The sequence below is a fragment of the Anas acuta genome, chromosome 1 (genome assembly GCF_963932015.1).
Source record: "Anas acuta chromosome 1, bAnaAcu1.1, whole genome shotgun sequence".
Lineage (NCBI taxonomy): Eukaryota > Metazoa > Chordata > Aves > Anseriformes > Anatidae > Anas > Anas acuta.
In genome coordinates this window covers 83,487,124-83,512,181 of record NC_088979.1, presented here as the reverse complement: position 1 = coordinate 83,512,181, position 25,058 = coordinate 83,487,124, and the positions used below count along the sequence as shown (strand labels likewise).

At 36.5% G+C, this 25,058-nt stretch overlaps 1 protein-coding gene across 7 annotated transcripts in view; it reads right to left on the bottom strand.

The window, feature by feature from the left end:
• The window catches only part of CASK (calcium/calmodulin dependent serine protein kinase), a 213,819-nt gene that overhangs the window by 137,983 nt on the left and 50,778 nt on the right, over positions 1–25,058 (bottom strand). For all 7 annotated transcript variants that reach the window (XM_068685966.1, XM_068685980.1, XM_068685990.1 and 4 more), the window contains exon 2: positions 19,797–19,909. In XM_068685966.1, the coding sequence (XP_068542067.1) occupies positions 19,797–19,909 (113 nt within the window). The remainder of the gene's footprint in view (positions 1–19,796; positions 19,910–25,058) is intronic.

Below are 25,058 nucleotides of genomic sequence, written 5' to 3'. Positions count from 1 at the left end.
ACTTGTCCAACTTGTCTTGGACTGTGCAACTGGCAGATGTAACATATTTCCGCATAATGAACCTATCCAATGACAATTTGTCTGTGAATGGATTTGAATGCTTTGTCAACGAAAGGTCATCTGAAAAGTAATTTCTTTCATAACTTTCACATGAGTCTCATGATATTTAAGGGACAATTCTTCATCATCAGTCCAGATATAAAGAGTTCACCTCCTTCATCTCACCCAAGAGTTAAGAAAACAGTACTTCATTTCCCCCCTATTTTCTTGTGATGAGTGAAGATAAGAAAAAATAAACAAAACACCTGAAATTAAAACTTAGCCCAAAACAGTTCAGTCACCTAATCCAATCAGTGCAACTTGGAAATTGTATCTGAAAACAGGAGATACAGACTTGGAAACAGCACAACTGCATTGCTTTTTGACTCATTTCTGAGGGAGTTCCCAGTGCCTCTGAAAATCCACGTGATTAGAAAGACAAGAATCCTGTAGTAATATACCAGTTTCCTTCACAGTTACAGGGCATTTCTATAAATAATTATCTATAAAGCCTTACAATAAATAGCTGGCATAATGGACTGCTTCTGTCTCTTGACAGAGCAAAGATTATTTAAGAGCTTACACTCATAGAACTGAATCAACTTTCTTCAGGTGTTAAGGAAAGGCTTGCCTCAAATTCATTGCAACAACTAATGTTCTATCTCACCTCTCCATGTTCAGCATGAGATCCACTTTCTTTGTTATCCAAATGGAAGTGATGATCAATTAAAGCGAGAACACAACATTGTAAGTTCTATCCATTTATCTCACTCTTAAATGGAAGAGCAACCGCAAGCTTGTATATAAATTAAATGCCCACTGTTATATTCTAGAAGGGCACAGGAGTAGAGTAACTGACAATAATCTGTATCATCTGCAAAACAGAGCTTTGTAAGAGCAGGAAAGAAACAGTTAATATGATTAAAAGAAAGAACCAAATCTTCTTTCCCCACAAGTTTGAAAAAGAAGTTTAAATATGTCTCCATTAAATGCCACTAGGGCAAAGAATTTCATTGACATGATGGGATACGTGGAAATGTAAAACATAAACCTCACACAGGTCAGCTTCCACAATTTCTTGAGAAACTTTTCCTGCCTACACAACAAAACGAAAACTCTGTTTAAACATGACGACATGTGACTCACAGGCTGAGTGTAGCGCTGCCCAGATCCTGAAAATAATCTGAAGCATGGTTGCACAAGATGCGCTCCCCATTCCTTCCTTGAAGGAGAAGCAAATAACAGTTCTCAGCCTGACCTTCCTTCCATCACAAAGCTCTCCTGGTGAAACAAGCTGTTCATGTCTCATGCTGCTCAACCATGTTCTGATTTTTCCATAGCACTGTAGTAGGCAGAGGAAGACAAGACACTGAGCTAGGGTTGGGTGTACTCACCACTACAGAAAGGGGACGAGTTATTCATCTGTGACTACAAGTAAAAGTAAAATTTGCAAATCCATGAGCTGTTATTCAGGTTGTATGTACATCTGCAACACTATTAAAAGCCAGCTCAGGTCTAGCAGGATTTATTAGCTCAAATGCAGTATATGCAAAACAGCTGTGCTGCTTCAGGGCATGATGACACAGTATAGTATCTTTCAGTCAATACCTAAATTAATAAACCATGATGGACTTGAGCTAGCTCCATGCAAAGTCACTTAAAAGTCACAGTGACCCTGATTCTAAAGGATTTATTAGCTCAGCTAAAAACAAGCTGTGGGTATGCTAATAGACAATCCCAGAAACAGAGTGCCAAGAAAATGGTGCTGATAATCTACAAAGGGTCAGTTCTAGACTGGTATTAAGACAGAGCTCCCAAACCTCAATAGATACAAGCTCACTGTGCATGTTTTGCACAACCACATGCTACCACATCTGACTGGATTTATTATTATTATTAGTCGCAGTACCCCCATCTGTATTTACCAAAGAAAAATAAGATTTGGCTGCTTAAGTCATCTCACTGTATAAATCTTCATCCACGAAAAACTAATTAGGGAAATAAAATGGCCTTAGAGCATAGAGAAGTTCATGCAGTTTATACATATTCCATGTTTTGCCAAATGCAACAGTCAATTTGGAAAGCGTATTTGTAAATTCTACGTAAGCATCATTTTAAAACACAGAACACTTCATTGTAACATTCTTAAACCGGAAAAAAATTAACTCAACACTTTATTTTTTTTTTAACCTTTGAACTTTGAGCATTAAATGTGAACCTAAAGCTTTCAACCTTTCAACTTTCCTGAGATGTGCTTTATTAAATTATCTCTCACTTTCTCTTTTCCAAATGCCACAGAAGAAACTGGAATCCATCTAAACCTTTTATTACCACAAACATTATCTATCAAGTGATGCTCTTACTGACTTAAGTACAATCACAGACACAGAAGTGCAACGTGCTGCCAGCAGTGAATATTAGAATTGAAGAATGGTAGCAGCAGACAACAATGTGCCTGTCATAAGAACTAATTTCAAAGAGGTTCTGCAAAAATATGTGCCAAAAGTCTACTAAGGTATATGCCAAATTAAACTTTGAAATAATCACAATGGTCTATGGTTTTTAAGAGAAATTTGACAAAACTGTAACTTACTGTGTGTAGGTGAGAATGTAAGCACTGCAGAAATGTAACAGGCATTTCTCCTATGGACTATTTTCTTTGCTATTTTATTTTATTTTATTTTATTTTATTTTATTTTATTTTATTTTATTTTATTTTATTATTTTTAACTGTAAACTCATTTTCCAATTTCCAAAGTATTGATAATAATCACATGATAAATATGCCATAAAACCAGCTGCCTACTACTATCAATGAAACCTGTCATCTCTAGTCTGAAAAGGTATTTTAATATGCAAATTATTGCTTACACATATTGTAATAAATAAGCACAAATTTTAGAAATTCAAAAATCTGCTTCTGCTTTTAATATACACATATCCCTCATTACTATTACGCATTTGCAGTATAATCACCTAACACGGCAAGTTACAAGACCTTCAGCAGAAACTCATAGCTTGGAGCAATCAGTGATTAAAATCTGTTGAACAATGGACTTGGACATTGAAATACAGTATCAGTACAGTATCAAATGAAAGAGAGAAAAATTTAGTTTTCTATAATCTCTGAAGATCTAACAAACTGTGGAGTTGCAACAGGAACCAGCAAGGACTTGCCCAGAAATCAGGCTCTAGAGAGAAAGACCTAGAACTGAGTTGGATGTTCCTTACAAGCTCTTTCTTGAAGTTCAAATACAAAAACCATGCCATCCTTTTTGGAAATTGTTCAGATGGCTAGAATGACCTACACCGCTGTAACAACCAAAGCAAAACACCTGACCTCAGAACATTCTTCTGGGCTAGCCTCTATGCAAAAATGTACAGACCAAATGGAAATGATGGAGGAACAACGTAAGCTACGAACAAAACTGTTCCTTTTTCTGTTTAATCATGGGGTTACAATGGCTGCCGCTTTATCAAGTCACATCAAAATGCAGCATGGAAATCTCAATGCCCACAAAGACGTCCAAAAAGCAAACAAAGAAAGCAGGTGCATCTGGATCACACTAGTAGTAGATGTGAAAGGGCAATAACCCAGCTTTAACTCTCCACCAGTGCTACCAGAATCCAAAAAACCATCACAAAGACAGATTTTCTAATAGCATTTTAATTTAAGTTTGACCGATTTATTAATTCATGACTGCCACAATGTAGAAGTGACTGCAAACAATGAATCTGCCTTCCTGTCAAGTAAACTGTCACCACCTCACAGCCAGCTCTAAAACTCTGCTCTACAATATAACATTTCTAAATACAAAACCAGAAGATAGTTTATAAAATTAGCTATCTCCATTTTTGTAACACTAAAGAAGCAAATGTTTTTATACTAGTTGGTACTACATGGAATACCTGAAAAGAACATTTTTTTTTAATGTATTATTTCTACATAAAAACCACAGAATAGTTATTATTTTTTTTTCAAATATTGCCACATATCTTGGCATATGTATATGCATACCTTCAGTCTTCAGACCAGCATTTGCAACTCTGATTACCACGCCCTGAAGCAGGGAATAGCTCTGTTAACGACAACAACCCCATAATTCCTCAAAAATTGTTATGAACTATGCTCCACAGAAGAAAGTTACTAAATGCAAGCAAATCAAGGTAAAAATTTCTCCGATGTTGCACCAGGTAAAGGGATGAGAAAGAAATAAATAGTACTGTGGACTGAACTCCTACAATACTTAATTAAGCCATTAATTTACCACGACACTACCTGACACTACCTGACAAAAGCACATGCCCAAGCCTTAAAATAGGACAGTAAAAAGCAAGATTGGCAAAGACCGAGAAGAAGAAAAGAGTGAAATCATAAATTTGTAAGAGCCATGAGGTGTGTGCTGGGTGTATATGGCATAAGTGGCCAGGTGTTTGTAATGCTTGAAGCTCTTTCCTCTCACCTCCTTGTTAACATTACCTTCTGCGTGCACTTTCTCCAGCTAGTTTGCTTGCTTGTTATTTAAGGCAAAAAAGAAAAAAAACAAAATGCCTATGAGATGATTAGGAAGGAACTGTGGTAGTAACCACAGCTGTTTACAAGACATGCTCATATACATCCTATTCCAACCTCAGTTTGCACTCATGTGTTAAACAAAGAGCCACTGGTAGCCCTTAGAAGAAGAGAACCTCTCCTTTGTTTTACAAGCATCCCACACTGGTTTATTGTCTTTATATTTCCTCTGAAGCCTGTATTGCAATTTGCTGCTGAATAAATTCAAACTACTCTCACTTATGCCTTCCCCTTAACAAGGCAATTCCTCTTTAAATGTGACAGCTTTCTAAAGGAGTAATCAAGCCAATTAACAAGAAATTAAAGACCAGGAGACTTAGGGTGCAAAACCTCTGCTCACTTTTTTCCAAATCCAGAGTCAAAACAGATCCATTCAAATGTCAGAAAAGTACCAAAGCTGGTGAAGCAGCAGGAACACATGGTCAGGAATCTGTGCCGAAGACACAGAGTTTGCCTCCCTCAGTCAGCCCCACTGAGGGCAGAGGAAGGAGGCACGAAGCAAAGAGACCCCCCCACTCTGCACAGACACTAAGCGGCACCTAATAATCTTAGATATTAGCATCCTGGTTTTCCAGGGTGTAATGGTTTCTTCCCTGGTTTTCCCCTCCAACTGATAAGCTTCTGAGAGACAGGAATGGAAGTTGCTCTACTGATATGCAGTGCTGTAAGAACGGAGATTGTTCCAAACTACAGCATCAGAGGTGAAAAGCTTCTTTCCAAATACATCAACACCGCTTGGCCAGCCCTGTGCTGGAAACAAAAGCTCTGCTTTGTCACAGCTTTCCAAGGAGAACTACGAGGACAAAAAAGAATACAGTGACAATAACCTCCACAGACCTGAAAACACTGAAGTGGAATAATGCATATTTTAATAAACTTTCATGTAGTGGAAACACTGGACTCAAATACTTATTTGGTTTGTTGAAAGAAAAAAAATAAATATGTCAATTCAAGCACAGTAGCACTTCATAAGCAATTTTCACTATTTATGACACCATAAAACAAAGCCATATTTTCACCAGTTTCTGCAATTGTCAATTTTCACTATACCACAGGCAATATTAAAGATGACAGTTATTAAGAAATCTACAAAAATTGGGTATGTCACAGTAGATCGAGCAATATATTTTTTAACCAAACTTTATTTCGTCAGTCTTCTGGGAAACCTGAAGAAATCAAGAGGCTTCGGTTTTATATTGCTGCGTTTGCCAGTAACTTTCTGTGGAACTTGGAATATGTCTCAAGTTCCTCAGTTCTGTAAAGTATTACAAATAAATCCTCTTTTATGTTCCTTAACAAATGCTAAGGCATTCTGAAAGAATGGAATATTACTTTTTAGCACCAGCCTCATTTGCAATCAGCCTTTTTCTTCTACAACAACTTTAAAAAAAAAAAAACAAACATTGACTACTGAATATTTTAGGCAAATTAGGTCCATAGTGATCTTCTCTCCCAACCAAGAAACATACTCTAAAACATACTTTATGTCTTATTCAGGTATGAAGCAATCTTAAAATCCAATCTCCAAGAAAAATCTCTGTCATGGATATTAAATAAACCCACTAGGTATCACAGTACTTTTATTTACACTGTCAATTTGCTTACTGTCACTGTGTATATTTCTTGGTTGGATTCATATTATGAAATCAAGTACATAGAATACAATCCACATGAGTAAGCTATCTGGGTGTCCCTGATAAGCGTCTTCATTAAAATAAATGTCTTGTAGCTGGAAAATGACATGCCAGTATGTCCTATTTCAAACTTCTCAAACTGCAATGACACACTGAACAGTGAAAACTCAAGTCTGCTAAAGCCTTTGGTACTAAAACCAAAAACTTGCCATGCCATAACGCTAAGAAAATGCAAGTATCTTGCAATGCTGTTAGACAAAATTTAATATTCTCATCCTTTTATCTTCTAGGTAGTTAAGTGATCAAAGCATTTTAAAATCATACATCTTCCATTCCATTACTGTGGAGGGAGGGGAATGACAGTTGCCTTGGTTAAATTCCTAAAGTTACTGATTATATATGTAACAGTTTTTAACTCTAGAATTAGGTGGAAATTCAATTCTGTATTAAAGATAAAACTGAATTCATATAATGTGCATTCATTAAATTTTAATTTTAATCTTAAATTTTACTATATAGATAATCACTTACTGTTTGTACCTCACTTCTTTCATTCTGTTAAAATCGTGAATATACTGGAAGACAACTGACATGATAATATTTTACTTTGACATGGTAGGATTAGAATAGTAGATAACATGTACAAAGTCTTTAAGAAACAGAATTAAGTTCATATTTCTCTTCAGAACCTCCAGGTTTCTGATTTAATTAAAACTGAAATTCAACTCCTCATTGAGGAGCTAAAAATAACCAATATTCTACTGTTAGTCAACACTACTTACACGATAGCTTCTGAGCAACAAATATTTCCATCTGTCTTTCTAACAAGACAACTTAATTGTTCCTCTTAAATTTTGATTTCTTTTTGCACCCAAGATTTTCTGTAGTCAAAAAGATTACAAGACTTCTTTTTCCACTGACGAACAAAGCACCTCTTATCATTGAAAACACCCACTGTTTGGCAATTTTACAAGTGGACTAAACCTACTGACTTGCACTCAAGGAAGTCTGATATCTTTACATCGGTACAATTTAACACATGCTAATTTTACGGAAATTATTTAATTATCACAAACAATTGACATACAATTTCCTGAGCCTCAAATATTTTGACCTTTGTTCTCCTCAAAGTGTTTTTATTCTCCCAGACAATGACATAACATGGAGATCTCTCAACTTCTACATACTTTATGTATTAATCATAAATAGTTTATGATACAGATGCTAAAATGGAAATTTCCATGAAGATCATTGTTCAGTTTTTGGAACTGCAGTGTGGATCATAACAGTTTGTCCATTTTTTCCCTATTTAATATTTCAGTTTGAAGACCAGATAGGTGGTAGGAAGATTCTGCTATGGTTTGGTTTTAGCAAACCATTTCTATTTAAAATCACCAGTGTACGTGCAGTAAATTAACAAACTAAATTAAGAGCTTTTATTTACAAATATTGATACATCTTTCAGCAATTGATATCAACAATTAGGTAGCTATTTCATAATTTTTAAGCAACTTGTCATGAAGGTGTCAATATTGAAAACATTTTGATCTCATTAAAGGTATACATTCTTGTTTTATCTTCTTCATTTTTACCAATTGTAAAAGCACGTTTATTTAGTTTTGAACTAAGAAAGAAAATATCTGATCTAGAAGATTTTTACTCTGCACATGCATAGATATTATCAGTATAATCAAATGTATGATTCTGTAGGATAACACATATCTTACACAGCAAGAAGATGCCTCCATTTTAAAAGATTTTTTCTTCCATCTTATTACCTAGGAGGCCCATCAATGTTTGCTAATACATCTTTACTTCTACAAAGTTCCACTGTCCGTAAGTCAAAATATTGTTCATCTATAATCTAGGAAAAATATTAGCACATGCAGAAGAGCTTCAAGTGGAATGTGTTTGCACATGATTTGTAGGAAAATTACCCAAGATCATGAGGTCCCCATCTGAACTTATGAGAAAACTCAGAAAAGTACAAAAGAATAGGAAACTATGGATCACAAACCGTGATGTTTCTCTTTTGGAAAACAGAAGATGTTAGACAAGATTTTCAACTGATGTAAACCATCACAGGCAAAAATCATGTAACTTGAAGACTGAATTTTTGCCATGGCTTCCTGCTATGGCAGGATACAGGTTTGTCATTCTAACATGTAAAGTATTTCCAGAAGTATGATGTTTAACAGTGATAGTTATTTATCATATCACAGTGACATACATTTTTAGATCAGAAAACAACAAAAACTAGCATTTAAGAGTCAAAGAAGGGTCTCTTTGGATCAATGAATTAACAGAAATTGCAGCTCAGCTGCAATTAGTTTTGAGTTCTATTGATTGTGCAAACCAGAACAGAATACATGCTCCCATGCAAACAGAAAATATTTGAAAATACAGCTGATACTTATTATCTTCCCTATGTTTGTAACTAGCCTGAATTATGGCAAGCACAGTTAGAAGCCTATTTCTGGACAACTATTGGCAAGAATCACCATCAGTTAGATGAGTACAGACTGTGTACTAAGACAGAAGCATTTTGGAATGCATCTTCATTTTTCAGAAGATAAGTTGGACATACCTCATGCATTTTGCAAAGAGATTAAAGACAACACTGTTTAAGAATGAAGAATGGGAGCATATTTTTAAAGATATAGTTCCAGAATTCTTTGCATAAACTCAATTATGAATTTGTTTTGCAAAGAGGGTTAAGAAACACACCTTTATTGTTTGGCCTATTGTACTTATAAAAGCTCCAAGCATTACTTGACGAATACCAAAATATTAATACCTTGCTTTCTTTTATCCCAGCCTAGATTTTTCTCAAACAAACTTTACATGTATACCGTTTGATTTCGTAAGCAAGGATACAGCCATAACTAAACCAGGGTTTTAGACAGGAAGAATGTAGTTAGGTTATGTGATAAAATCTTGTCTACACATACACAAAGTATCACAGAGAAACAACTGTGTGTGGGGTGAGGGGGACCCAAATAAAGACCTGCTCAGCTTCTCCCAGGCCCATCACAGGATGGCTACCCATCACAGGCCCATCCCCACAAGCCCAAGGGAGCACAGGGCCACAATGGCAGGCAGAAACTCCAATTAAGGACTTGGAGAAAATGATAACCTCTCTGAGTCCCTCACAGGGCTGTCCCAGGACAGTCTCAGCCTTGGTGGCCCAACACGAAACCCAGAAAAACAGGCCATCGGGATCACCATTTAGACTAAGGAGGTTGCTGCCTAGAGGTGTTGGACACATTATGGGATGCGGTGGAAGAACACTCTGATGTTACGTAAGACTTATTATCAGCTGTTTAGATGAGGAATAAAAGGTAGTAAAAGGAAAGGATTTAGGGAGAAACAAGTGTGGCAAACAGAGGATATGAGAATATGAGTTCACCATCTCTTGCCCTGTCACTAGGCATGACTGAAAAGAGCCTGGGTCCATCTTGTTTGTACCCTCCCTTCAGGTACTTATGGACATTGATGAAATCCCCCTGTGCCTCCTCTTCCCCAGGCTGAACAGCCCCAGCTCTCTCAGCCTCTCCTCACAGGAGAGGTGCTCCAGTCCCTCCATCACCTTTGTGGTGGCCCTGCACTGCACTCTCTCCAGTATGACCATGGCTGTCTCATACTGGGGAGCCCAGGACTGGACCCAGCACTCCAGGAGTGGTCTCACCAGGGCTGAGCAGAGGGGAAGGATCACCTCCCTCCACCTGCTGGCAATACTAACACGGCTCAGGATGCCGTCAGCCTTCACAGGGGCACATTGCTGGCTCATGTTTAGCTTGGTGTCCACCTGGACCCCCAGGGCCTTTTCTGCAGAGCTGCTTTCCAGCTGGGGTTTTTCTACCCCACCATGCAGGACTTTGCACTTTCCCTTGTTCAACTTCAAAAGGTTCCTGTCAGCCCATTTCTCCAGCCTGTCCACGTCTCTCTGGATGGCAGCACAACCCTCTGGCCTACCAGCCACTCCTTGCAGGTTTGGGTCATGTGCAGACTTGCTAATGGTATATTCTGCCTCATCGTCCACATCATCAATGAGAATACGAGACAGGGCTGGATTCTGTATTAAGCCCTGGGGGTACACCACTAGTTATCACCTCCAACTAGATTTTGCAACACTGATCATCACACTGATGTTGATGTAGTCTAGACAGATAATATCTGCTGTTCTCCCTTCATCCACCAGGCCAGTCATTTTGTCATTGAAGTTTATCAAGCTGGTCAAGCATTTCCCCTTGGCAAATCCACGCACACTAGTCCTTATGATTTTCTTCTCCTTCATGTGCCTGAAAATGGTTTCCAGAATTAGCTGCTCCATCACCTTCCCAGGAACAGAGGTGAGGCTGACATGCTTGTAAGTACCTTAGGTCCTCCTTCTTGTCCCTTTTGAACATGGGAGTGACATTTGCTTCCCTTCAGTCTTTCGGCACTTTTCCCATTAGCCATGATCATTCAAAGGTTATCTAAAGTAGCCTTGCAGACATCGGCCATTTACCTCAACACTCATGGGTACAGCCCATCAAGGCTGAAATCTGTACATATCCTTTGCAGCAATGAACGCTGACAATATTATTATACTCCTAGCTAGTTCAGGCCTGTTTCTGATTAATACAAAGCAGAGAGTGCTTAGACATCTCCTTTACCGCGTACTTCATATATTTAACATACCAAACTTAAGTACATAAATCATCATACTCTTTAATTACCACACGCATAGTAAAAGGACAGACAAGACTGAATTAATATGAGGTTTTAAAGCCTATTTTTGAATAACAGCGAAGTGTGTCTGTGGTATTTTATTTTGCTTGTTTTCCAGGGGGAGAGAGTTAGTATGGAAAACTTTTTAGAACTCTGCTCAGCTACAATCTTTTTCATTACAATTTGGTGGATATGATTTGGAAAATAGTACCAGGCTCAGAGTGACTGAGTGTGCAACTATAGCTGACTAGGGTGGACATCTCAATGACAGACCTTCCACTGGAGAAAAAAAATCATAAAACAAATCTAGAACTGTTCTTTTCCAATACTTTTGTAATGACATGTCCCATGCCAGTCATCATTTTGCTAGTCTGCTTAGAATAAATAGTATCAAGTGCAGCTCATCTTTTAGGTTCTGTGATTTATGCTCAACTACAAGCACAATCTGAAAATGTTTTTCCTAAATTCCAATATTCCAATATGAGTTTAGAATATTTTCAGTGTTCAGTGAAACCTGCATTCAAAATGGTTGTGAGGTCCTAGGCACAGATAGGATTCAAACAGCTGACTTAGAGGACCAGTCACTTTTAGTCTAGACTTAGCAAAAATGATGTATAAGCACAAGCATGTATGTAATTTTCCTTAATTAGTAAATATGTCATGACTTGAGACGACTAAGATGCACATAATTCATGTGCATTTCTATGAAAAAGGTAGGGTATTATGTATTGCCCAACAAGGCTATTTCCATTCAGATTCAGACATTTAACAAAACTAGTTATTTCAGTAATTAGTGCTGTGGGGAGGTGCACTCCTCCAAAGCCCTTCTGCGTTCAGTACTACATTAAATCCAGTATAAACAGATACATATCAAAAACAAGCAAATGAAATCATACAACAAAAAAGCTGTTCTTATTTTAGAGACTAATTATAAGGAATAAAGAACCAGTTGCTTGCAGTGAGTAGAAATGTAATGATTTTCTTTCTACATAATAAGAAATAGTTCATCAAAATTACATAAATATTCGTAGGTGCTTTAAAGTGGGCGTAATGAATTCTTACGCTATGCTTTCCCTTCTGAAGACAAAAAGGGAAAGCATTACATCAACACTACTGAGAATGTGCTTGCAAAATTTGATGTTCTTGAAATAACGTATGACTATATCACCAGTCTTTATACTTGTTGCTTGTGATCTGGGTGAACAGCCTTATTTCCTCATATATCTTCCTCTTTGCCTCCTTGGTCCAACCAGATTCTTATGCGGACTCCAAAGGAGGTCAAAACAATAACTTGACCAGGGACACTTCATGCCTTTATCCTGTTCCTGGAACCCTGTATCTGGGCACATTCTATAAGCAGCACCAAAAAGGACCCCTAAAATAACCTAGCATTTTATACTTAATATATATATCTATATATGTATGTATATAGATACATATAATGCTGTTATGTGAAGCATTGCCAAAGACTGAATTCCATATTTTTACCCCAAAAATACATGCACCATTTCCGAAGTGAACTGATTTCCAATAGCACAAAAAATGGAGTCATTAAAAATAAATTATTGTTATGCTTTCATTCGCATGATTCATCACATCTGTTATATGGTTAACATGCTTCAGCACTTACAGAAATGTCTTCTAAGGGGTAAAAACAAACAAACAAAAAAACCCTACAGTTCCATCTTTTATGCTGTATTTCTGCACAGAAATATTTAATTTTAATGACACTTCTTATGAAAGTTATATTAGAACAGTAAAACAAACTTTTATGAAAGTTACTCATACAAAATAGTTAAACTGAATTTTAATTAAAAAAGCCTATGACTCCTCCAAAAAATGAAAAGAAGAAAACTCAAATCTTTCATTAAGTTAAAACAAAAACCCTCAGAAAAACTTAGGTAACATTTTCTGTACTTGAATAGGGACAACTATACCCACATGTGAAAAGAAGGTCAGAATTAAGGTAGGAACTATGCATTTCCCAGAAAGATTACTGAAATGACAAACATCAAAAGTAGTTTTAAGTATCAGTCGAAGTTCTGTTGTTAGACACAAACTAGTGCAAGTTCCTTGCATCATGACCGTGACTCCTGTATTTTTTTTCTTTCCTAAAAGTAGTCCTTTTTATAGTTGATTGATTAAACTTAACCTCTGATGGTCATCCAATCCAACGTTGATTCAAAGAGAGGTTACTGCCAACATTAGGTCAATGTAGCTGTACCTTCATCTAGCAGAGTCTTGAGAACTTCCAAGGACAGAGGTCCGAAAACCTCTCTGGGATGCCTGCATAAACCTCTCAGCAGACAAATTTTTCTTCATGTTCAATCTGATTCTTCCAAGCCATGATTTCTTACCATTAATATTTGTTCTAATACCTGTCACTAACAGCTTGGCTGTGCTGTTTTTATAATTTCTGATATAGTTGTACGCTACTATTATGTCACCCCCTCAGCCTTCTCTTCGCCAGACTAAATGAACAGCTCCCTCAACCTGTCTTTGCCCGTCATGTTATTTAGGGTCCTGACTATCTTTATATTCCTCTGCTGGGCCCTTTCAAGTTCTTTCTCATTACTCAGATTGCAAAGTCCCAAACTGGACACAATAGCTCAGGTGTGGACCCAATAGTGCCACACAGTTTTTGATTTATTTTCCTTTTATTTTCCTGTATTTCCCTTTGATTTATTTTCCATTTTACTTTCCAGCATATAACTTGCCTTAACGAAAGTATTGTTTTCTTCATGGATTTCTTTTCGGTAAATCACAGTGAAACAGAGTACAACACAGAAGTAGCAACTATGTGAAATTCCAGATAGCTGCATGTTTCTAAATCAACAGCAGAGATTCCCCTGTTCTTCCTTCAAATCTAGTCTACATATGGTATAGTACCAAAAAACGTGGTGACACAGTTTTGCAATATGTTTTGCTTGAAGACCAGATCAACAGTAACACTGTATTTTTGCTTAAATCCTTGAAAAAACAGGGAGAGGGCTGCAGAATCTTGGCCAGATGCTTTTGCAAAAAGTAACTTGTGATTCACCAATACTGACTTCCAATATCAAAAGGTTAAGATATTCTATCGTGCATCTTTACTCAGAATGATGTAAAGCCTTTCAAATGAACTGGATTGACAAAGTCATTTAGGAAATGGAAGTCCAAGTAAAAGAATTAAAAATATATACCTTTACATCAACAAGGGTAAACTACTTAAGGAGATAAGCAGAATAAGAGTTATGTCTCATCTGTGAGAAAATGACTCACAACCTGGAAATATGTCAGGATAAAAATCTGTAGGCCCTTTATAGGAAAACAAAACAAAACAAAACAAAACAAAACAAAACAAAACAAAACAAAACAACTCAAAACAAAAAACTGATGCCAACTTTCATGTTTTCTGCCTTCCCTCCTCAATGAAATAATTTTGGAATTCTTGTCCTAGTATGGATGGTACACAGTGATACCACTTTTGATACAATTTACCTTGCCCCTCTCAGTGCTAGAAGTAGTCAATAGTATATTCAGAACACTTCTTTCTTGGCTAAAATTTTCTCCTTTTTCACAGCCAAAACATTTTGTTGAGACTGTCTTCACAATTCACCTCCAGTAGAACCAGTTGAGGTTCTAAAGGAAACCTGAATCTTTCCTTATCTGCTTATCTATTCAGCTTCACAGTGGCTTGCATGCATAGAATTCTGTATAGATGTGTACAAATGCCTAATAAATAAGATCTGTCTAGCTTATTACAAGGTTGTGAAAGTAGTGTTTTTTTTTTTTTTTTTTTGTTTGTTTGTTTAAAATCAAAATGTATTGTAGATAATTAAATCCAATATAAGCATTAAATCTTGAAAAACAACTCCAAAAAGACATGCACTATAAGTACAGGGCACTGCCCTTTACATTGCTTTAGAAACACCTAGAATTAATTAAATATTAAGAAAAGGGAAACAAATAATATGTGTTGGCTTTCACTAAGCGGTAAGAAACTGACCAACATTCTCTTTTTGAGAATGTGTTTGTATTGCTAACAGATGTTTGGTATTAGAACAGATAACTAAAAGCAAGATATGCCAGACACACAGAGAAACAAATAAAAGGAAAACTCATGGGATGTGAAGAGCAGCAAAAGACATGGACAGTAAAAGGTAACTGGCGTGCACTATAATAAATTCAGATATAAGGAAAACGAGTTTTATACATCTCTGCAACAAAGGTTCTGAACATATCAGCTAACAGCTGTATTTGGAAAAAAAAAATTACACTGATGTTATTATACCTCAAATGAGTAGCGGAGCTTCCTATAGCACCAAGTACTCTTCCATATGAGCCCTCTAAATTGAACAGTACAAAATATACTCATCTAAACCTAAAAATATTTAAGCTTCACATTTTCTTAAGTGTAGTTTGGTATTTTTTGGTACTCTGTAATATGAAAGCATGGTGAACTATAGTACAACCTGTCATCATGTAAAATAACCAACATTAATCCAATACAACATGAGGCCACTTGAACAGTGACAAGGTGTCAATAGACTTCATTTGTATGGTTAAATTACAACATTACTGAGATTGAACACATACAGTATGCATGACCATGAACACTAATACTTAAATCCAATAGAATTTAGTCTAAATTAGATTTGTTAGCTGTCAGGCATTGCTACATAGCATTATTTTCTTCCCCCGTTAATAAACCATTCCAAAGAAGAACACAGGCATAAAAATCACTCAAGATTTATGCCTGAACCTTGCAGAGAAAGAATATTATACTAGATACTTGTCTTTTCACCGTGTATCTGTGTGAAGAGTTTGACTCTAATTGCTCTATGCCCTTCCATTTAATAGTTGAAGACAGAACTAAACCTCATCTTAGCTTTTCTTCTTAAGGCTAGGCAGACCCAGTTCTCTCAGCTTCCCCTCCTACCTCACATACTTCAAGTCCTAAATGTCTCGAGTCCATCTCTGTTGGACTCATTCCAGTACATCACTTTATTTCTTGTATTGGGGAAAGCAAAATTGCACACAGTGCTCCAAATGCAGTCACACAAGAGCTGGAGAGAGAGAATAATTGCTTCTTTCAATTTGCTGGCTATACTCTCACAACAGTGTGCTATGCAGTTGGCTGCCTTTGCCACAAGAGTACACTGCTGACTAAATAAAAACATTACATGAAAAGTTCTTACCCATAACTAAATGTATAGGCGTATTCAGCCCCTACCTCTCAGCACTCTACATGTATGTGAAATTAATGGAATCAATTGCCATCAGCTCTCTTGCACTCAGATTTCCTTGTGGGGCTCTGATTAAGAGTGGAAACACACAAATAATAAGTCTCTCTTGTTAACAACTTCCCAGATAAAACCCCAAGCAGTGCATCCCAAAATCTACATTATCTCCAGAAGTGTTGTTAAGAAACACTGATTGCTCTTCTGTAACCTGATTACATCTCTGCTACAGCACAATTCTGGGTGAAGGTTTAGAAAGAGCTGTTGTCAACCCCTCTCAGAAATCAGACAGAAAACACTTCCAGAACTGTCACAGACAAACATTCATACAAAAAACTGAGCCCATTCTGCTTGGTAAGTTTACCTTAATGTCCTCATAGCAGGCCTAATACATTCTGTTACTCAATGCAGTCAGTATTTGTGATGAGACAGCCCTTCCTTCAGATTTCTCCATCGTTAACACACAGGAGTTCTGAGACTTTCTGGAGGATTGTTCCCTGGGCTTAGAGGATCAGAATCAAATGTAACTTTAGGACAAGGACGCTTTAGAGCATAGCAGACTGAATAAAGGAAGCTTGACTTTTTGCAAGTTATCTTCCTCAGGGGTTTTCCTTGTTTCATGATTTACAACTGTACCTCTCTCCCACTCATGCGTCTCAGAGAAAGACTGTGCATGGAAAGTTGTAGAAAGATTACCCTCAAGACGAAAATGGTCTTGCAGAGGACAAAACTCTGGGGTAGAGAATGTTCCAAAAGATTAATCTTACCACTCCATTCCAGCTTACACTTCAACACAATTACAAATACTACTTCCCCCATGTAAGTGATCTAATTTTTTTTTATCTAAGTAGCACCATCCTGGCTGCAAGTCATGGCTCTCCCCCAGTGTGTTTAAGGAATGCCATATCAGAAATAAGCCAAACAAATTTGAAAGAAAGTTAATTATTTTTGAAAGATGGAAGCCTAAAAACCTGCACTGAGAACATGTCCACAAAAAAAAATAATAGAGAGAGAGAGTACACTAGCTGGAAAGAGTTTGTGAAAAACAGTTTCTTTATGTAGAACTAAGGATGCAATACTTGCTCCACACATTCATTTATACAGCTTATTTGTCTTAACATTACAAAACTAACGCATAGCAATGTTGTTGCAAGTAAGAATCACACAGAATCACAGAATTGTAGGGGTTGGAAAGGACCTCAAAAGATCATAGAGTCCAACCCCCCTGCCAAAGTAAGCAACAACAACAACAAAATATCCACTTCAAAACTTAAACAAAACAAAAACAACAACAACAATAAAAACTCACCACTAAACCCAGAAACTGTTTATGGTCAATTAAATCAATGAATTTCCAGCTTGTATTATAAACATATCAATATAACACCAGTGGAATGGAAAAACAAACTTAGTATACTCCCAAGCCTTTATTTCTAGACCCAGGCAGGAAATGCAAGCCATCAACAGCTTTCCTTTTTTTCACTTGCCATCCAGAGGGAGCTGGACAGGCTTGAGAGGAGGGTCTGTGAGAACCACATGAGGTTTAAAAAGGCCCAGTGCAAGGTCCTGCACCTGGGCTGGGGTAAGATTGGGTACAGGTTGGGTAGAGAATGGATTGAGAGCAGACCTGAGGATAAGGACCTGGGGGTGTTCGCTGACATGAGCTCAACATGAGCTGTCAATGTGTTCTTGTAGCCCACAAAGCCAACTGGGGCTATGGGTCTGCTTTATCAGGTATACCGGTCTGCATCAAGCAGAGTTGATTCTCCCCCTCTTCTCTGCTCTTGTGAGACCCCATCTGGAGCACTGGATCCTGTTCTGGGACGCCCAGCACAAGAAGGACACAGAGCTATTAGAACAAGTCCAGAAGAGGGCCACAATGATGATCAAGGGGCTGGAGCACCACTCCTATAAAGACAGACTGAAGGAGCTAGAGTTGTTCAGCCTGCAGAAGGCTCCAGGGAAACCTTATAGTGGCCTTCCCATACCTAAAGGGGGCCTGCAGGAAAGCTGGAGAGGGACTTTTTGTCAGGGAGTGTAGTGATAGGACAAGGGGAAATGGCTTTAAATTAAAAGAGGGTAAATTTAGATTAGATAGAAGGAGGGTGGTGAGGCGCTGGCACAGGCTGCCCAGAGAAGCTGTGGATGCCCCATCACTGGAGGTGCTCAAGGCCAGGCTGGATGGGGCTTTGGGCAGCCTGGGCTGGTGGGAGGTGTCTCTGCCCATGGCAGGGGGGTGGATTTAGATGATGGTCATTATGGTCCCTTCCAACCCAACCCATTCTATGATTCAATGAACCTATAATTGCTATTGGCTCTTCCTTTTTTTCCTGATCAGTCCTTGCTCCTCTGTGTACTCATTCTCTCTTCCTACAACTCCTTAATAGCATTGAAAGGTTGAAATTTACTGTCAAGGAGTGAGGAAAGCAATACTACTGCGAAGTACAAATGTTTCCTAGCGCCCAGCAATTAAGATGAGACTCAGGCAAAGACCAGAAAACAGAATGTAAGTACTTCAGAAATCTGTACAAGGCAAAAAGAATACTCTAAAAGATAACTTTTTTTTTTAAAGTAAAAGCACATTAACATGAAGTTCAATGTTTTTGGTATTACCTGCCAAAACCATAATGTGGCTATATGTAAGCTCAATATTACGGAGCGTGTGGCTTACATTTTGTTGGAGGAAGGCTAGGAAAAAGAAGCAAGCAGTGACATTATCTAATTTAAAGGAAAATCTTTGGTAAATCTGAAGCAAGACTTAAGAGTTACTTTGTAAATCAAAAGCCATTAAGACTTGAGATAGTATTTGTTATAATCACTGAGAAGTCATCAAGCCTTTTTTTCCCTCAAACTTGGGTTCAAAAGGCTTTACATGGCGCACGTGGAACCCCCAAAATATTACTGTACAAAAGAATATGATCTCCAGAAGATATACAGTGACTGTCATTCAATTAATGTGCTTGTTTTCAAGTGCTATAAAAGAAGCACTTCAGTGTACACACATGCTGCATATTCAGCTTACAAGAGACATATTGTATTACACTACAACAGGAAACACTAAAAGCTACAGCCTTTTATCTATACTCTTGCAGAGTTGTAGAGCATCATTTTAAAATCCTGACTATATGAAAAATATATACAGCCATTCTTTATATAGTTTCATACACTTTAATCACAAGTTTTGTCCATTTTATAATCAAATTACTTGCTAGATCTAGAGTGGTAAAGCCGATGTGTTTTCATTATACTTCCCTTGTATGCTTTTTTGATTCCAAATTATTTTTTCTTTTTAACAAATTCACTTTCTAAGAAAATATGTAAAGAAATGGAAAGTAATGTAAAGGAATAGCAATGGCTATTAGACGTAGAAAAGACCTAATACCCTTTTTAATCTGTATCACGACAACAGAATAGCTGTAGTTATGATTAATAGCTGTACTTAAGATTAGAAATGCACGCATAATGTTAGATCAGATTACACTAGAGATAAAAGATATTGCTTTAAAATGTCTACAAAATATAAATCTGAAAGAATCTTATGAAGCAAACAAAAATAGGACTTGTCGACAAGCCAAAAAGACATCTGCTTACAATGTGCTTCATTTTTTTTCTTACCTTCTGTACTTAATCCAGGACTTGAAGTGAATTTTGCTACATCGACAATCTTTACGGCAAATTGTTGCCCTGTTTCCCTGTTGATACATCGCCGCACAACACTGAAGGGACCCCTGAAACACACATACACAAAAAATCAGCAATAAATAAACCATTCTCTTTTATGTATTGAGCTATAATTTCATTACTTTTAAACAAAATTTAGATTCCAATATATAATTCAAGTATAGTATTTAAACAGAAGCTTGTACTTCTAATCTTTGCACCCCATGAACCATAAAACATAGTTTTAACAATAGACTAGAGCAAGAACAGTAAATGAGTTTCAAATTTACTATATTAAGGAGAGCTCAAATATATTCTCTTATTCAACCAATTGAGAAAGGCCATACTCTTGGAAACCACGTGTAATATACTGGCACATTATCATTACATTTTAAACAGACTTTTTTTGATGCATAGCTCAAATGGGGGAAAATGTATGAAAAGATTATTATGTGAATTGCAAGCTTCCTAAACTGTTTTAACTTGGGTATTATACTTGTTTTATACTGTAAAAATACTGTAAATACTATATTCTGCAATTTGTATTCATCTCCTCGATTTCCAAAATGAAAATTTGACAGGGATGACTTCAAAATTTGACTCACAGTACCAGGTAAAAAGAAAGAAAGAGAAACAGAGGTGAGAAATACATTCTTGCTTTCAGTCCTGAACTAAAGTTAAGAAATTACCATTATTTGAAAGAACCAAAAGGATATTCTTTAGTAACAATGATAAAAGAAACAAAACTGCTAAGTCATGCTGTTTGGGTTGGTTTCTCTGTTCTACACGGACTCGGTTTATTTTAAGCTTATTTGACACCACTAGATTATGAACAACTTCCATTACTGCACTTAAAGCTTATCATTTTCTCTCATCCTAAGCACTTCAAGAACCCCATAAAAATTACAGATAAAGAAGATCTATTAAAATTTGTTCAGACAGATGTTAGTGTTGCATCACTAAAGCTAGCTATTGTTCAAAACTGAAGTTACGTTTGCTGAAACATGAGTTAGAACAATGGTAACCCTAAAAAGCTCCACTTTAAAAATATCACCATCAATACACATTTATGGGAGCTTCTTTCACAGTAGATAATTTAAGTTCTTGATGCCTTGACTTAGAATATGGAAACTTCCATTCACTATTAATAAGAGAAAATAGAATCAGACAATTATGGTGTGTCAAGCATTCAAACATGAAAAATTAATTAGTTGTGAAAACAAAACAGAGTTGTTTCAAGACTGCAATATGATTGACCTTGCCACTACTTTTTTTACTCCTACTGATTTAATGACTGAATTGATAGTTCTAAGAAATTCATTCTAAAGTCTTCTCAAAAAGACGTAAGGACAAATCTGAGGGTGGAAAGAGTCTTTGTTTGGAAGTTCATCTGTTGAGTGAATGTTCATCCACTGAGTGAAATAAATGGATAAATATAACCACAGAAATCCTTCCACTCAGCCAGTGAACTGGAATTTGTTTTATATGTTTCTGAGCAATAAGACTGCAATGAAATGGAATTCTCAAAAGTTTATCTGAGAGGGGAGAGATGCCCAACTGAAGATATGTACTCACATATGTATATAACTGGGCTTTTGGAATTTCTTTACATACCAGATGATTCAAAAAATGCAATTTTTTACCCTACCAAATCATGCTATTCCCATAGCTAAAATCCATTTTTGTACCCTATAAACAACATACTTGCAAATTTTTCTTTGAATAACATGATTTTTGACACAGAATACGAATGCTTAACCAGGCCATGAATCACAATGTAAACATTCAAAATTAAGGAAGATATTTATTAACAGAACTATCTAACCGTGAATTATGCTGACGCACTCAGACACAGCTACCTACTCAAGAAAATAATTTTTCTTGCTCGTTTTCTCACTCCTGATGTACAATGAAATCCCCCAAACTGATGGCTGTTTTCTTCTTTGTATCCATAACCCAATATTATTCAGCATATAAAAACCAATGGTTACCACAAATATTTTTAAAAGATACTCAATTAAGAATCTAAATATACAAAAAACAACTTTTATCTGTAAATACAGAAAGCTCGTCTAAATTCATTTGGCAACAGATGACTAGAGCTATTGACCTGAAACACTCCCCCCATATTACAGAAAGTAATCTTTTATTAAAAATAAACTGACATTTTATACAGATCAGTGTCACCTTCTTATCCCGAGTCCCTGCTTACTCTTTTAGCATGTCAAAGTAGGATTTGTTTAAAATAGCACAAAACCACATTTAAATTATGATAATTTAAAAATGTTTCAAAAACCTAAACTACAGCTTCAGAATAATATTGGCAATACTTGTTTTTCAGACATAATTTGCTAGAAATTACATGTATTTATTTAAAATTGATCCTTTTTCTTTTCATTCTTGTTGGTTTTCCTCACAAAGCCTTTATGAAGTTATTAAATAAAGGTTTTTAATATAATCTGATACAGAATGATAGATTATCGGAGTGTAGAAAAACCTGATGAGAACACCATGCCCTCACTTACAGGCTGACCCTTGACTTTTGTTCGTCGATGTAACTACAGAAACCCTATGAATATACATTTTTCTTCCTATTGACTACACTACTTCTAGTTTTCCTGGTTTACTCAAGTCTGGGCTGAGAACTTGCCTATTTACCTGAGTGTGTATGTGCACATACTTCTAGCAGCCAAGAAGAAAAAGATGGCTGGAAAAAGAATAAATGAAAAAGGAACATCCAAACTACAGCTCCAAGAAGGATCAGGCTTGTGGTCATTCTTACCACTCTTGTAAGTATGACTTACTTTTTCTTTCCATCATGTATTAACATTTTAAAACCCTGACTGCAGCAATTTCCATCCTGCATTTTCAGTCTGGGACAAAAAATGGATGTTTCATTCAATTCCGTAACAGAGTATAAGAGGCGTCATGACAGTCTCAACCTTTATGACCATATTTAAACTTAGCTATGCTTTTTAAAGAGCCTTTTCTACCTATAAAGACGAATGCCAGAGTCTTAAGTAAATCAAGGCTGCTGTAAAGCTCAGAAGACAAGAATTCAGTAGTGCCCACAATTAACTCATTCTCTTAAAAATACACCAATTTAGAGTCTCTTATGGAAATCAAAAGAGATTTTAAACATAATCCAAAAATTCATGTATTTACAAGCCTCAGATTTCCAGCGTTTCCAAAATTAGCTCTCCCATATTCAAGCCACAAACAGCCTCAAAATAGCATACATGTTATGACTATAGATTAGATGAATATATTCCATGACAGAAGCAGTGCAACAAAAGCTTGAAGTATCCAGTTTTAAATAACTTGTTATCTCATGGATATTTAACACATTCACGAGAGGTACCCTTATGATTTAAGCAGACACCCTTGCTACCATGTGCCAATTAACAGAAAGGAATATTGAAATAAATTATGATTGCAGTTAGTTTTTTGACATCTTCCTTGTAGCTTCGGTGAAACACAGACATTTTACAAACAAAGTTACAATACCCCGCAGTGATATTGCTTAATTTGAGCCAGAAAACAAAACCCCATGCTTCCTAACACAATAGTTTCCAATCTTATTCAGAAGCTAAGTAACAAACGTCTTTCAGGCCACACTCTTAGCATTAAAAATGATGCTTGTTTCCCTCAGTCAGGAAAAGGACTAAGATACTTGATCTTTCAAATGATACAAGTAGCTATTCATCAGTTTTGTTTGTCACCAGGGAGACATAGCGCATTCTGGATAAACGACAATTTCTATAGCTCAGTTTATTACTGCAGCTCAAATCATATAGGATCTAAAACACAGAGATGATGCAAAAGGGGAAGGAGCAGCAGTAAAGATGCAGGTCATCAAAATGGTTACAGACAGATCAGACAACTTATCTGAATGTTTGTTTATTAAAACAGAGGAATTGGGTTAAGTTGAATAATAAGAGATTTCATCCTCTAACAGTCATACAAACTAAAATTATGATGTAATGTGTTTAATATTTAATTTCTCTCTCTGCTATCCTTAACAGACACACCTACTGAGATACACAGACCAAAAAACCACCATCTTTCCACCTTCCCCTCCACCTTTCAGAACCTTTCACTGTGGTTAGCACGGACAGAACAGACTACACTAATACGCTGCTAAGTCTGAGAATCATTAAAATACTCAAGTAGTAAGGACAAATGCTTTTCTTTCACTGATACTTGTTTTGTTATTGGCAGCAACACATCCCAACATCTGCAATTCTTTGATTCGTGCTTGCAATGTATATCAAAGCGCAAAATGTATTTTCTTAGACTGAAGTTGGAATGCATGCTGAGTTTTGCTGTTTACTGCAGATGGAAATCAAAGCATCACAATACATTATTAAGGAGGTTATTGATTACATGTAGGCCATGAGAAAGTGGATAGGAATGCTGAAAAGGTGCCTCAATCATTTTTTTTTTCACGTATCCTAAATTTCAGGTTAGTAGGACAGCTCCTGATATAATCTTAACCCCAATTAAACTGTTTCTGGTGATTAATGTTGGTGTATTAACAGAACAGCTCATTTTCCTATCAACTAGACCTACCCGTATATACAAAGGAGTATAACATTTGAACTACAATGAAGTCCTAAAAATTTTAGACCACCAAAGCCTCTTTTTTTTTTTTTTTCTTTTATTTGGTGTATGTCATAAGGACTTCAACGATAAAGATCATAAGCCATCATTTTTCAAACCTTTTATTTATTTATTTATTTATTTATTTATTTATTTATTTATTTATTTTTAAACTGAAATCTTGCTGGTTTGTCTGTTCTGCTTCCTTTCCTCTTCCCTCTCATACATGCTGGTATGCAAGAATGAGAACTGGTTGGGATTAAGATATAGTCTGTACATTCCTAACAAGCACAAATAGTTGTAGCCAGTAACTACAGCGTGGACTCTTACCATGTCCTGAAATAACTAAACCAACTCATTGGAATGGAGTTCCTGCTGATGAATATTCTAAGGACACCATGAACCTCTCTCTATGCTTCAAACCCCAAAACTTTCAGAGTATAAGTTATTTACATATCAGATCACCAACAAATTGCTCAACATTTCTTCCAAGTGAATCATGTTTTTTTCCAGGAACGTAGCATAAAGCAATGCATTTTGGCTCTCAAATTCAGTTTTCATAACAAAAAAGCTGAGTATTTTCTCAGTAAAACCAATAGAAAACAATCTCTTCCA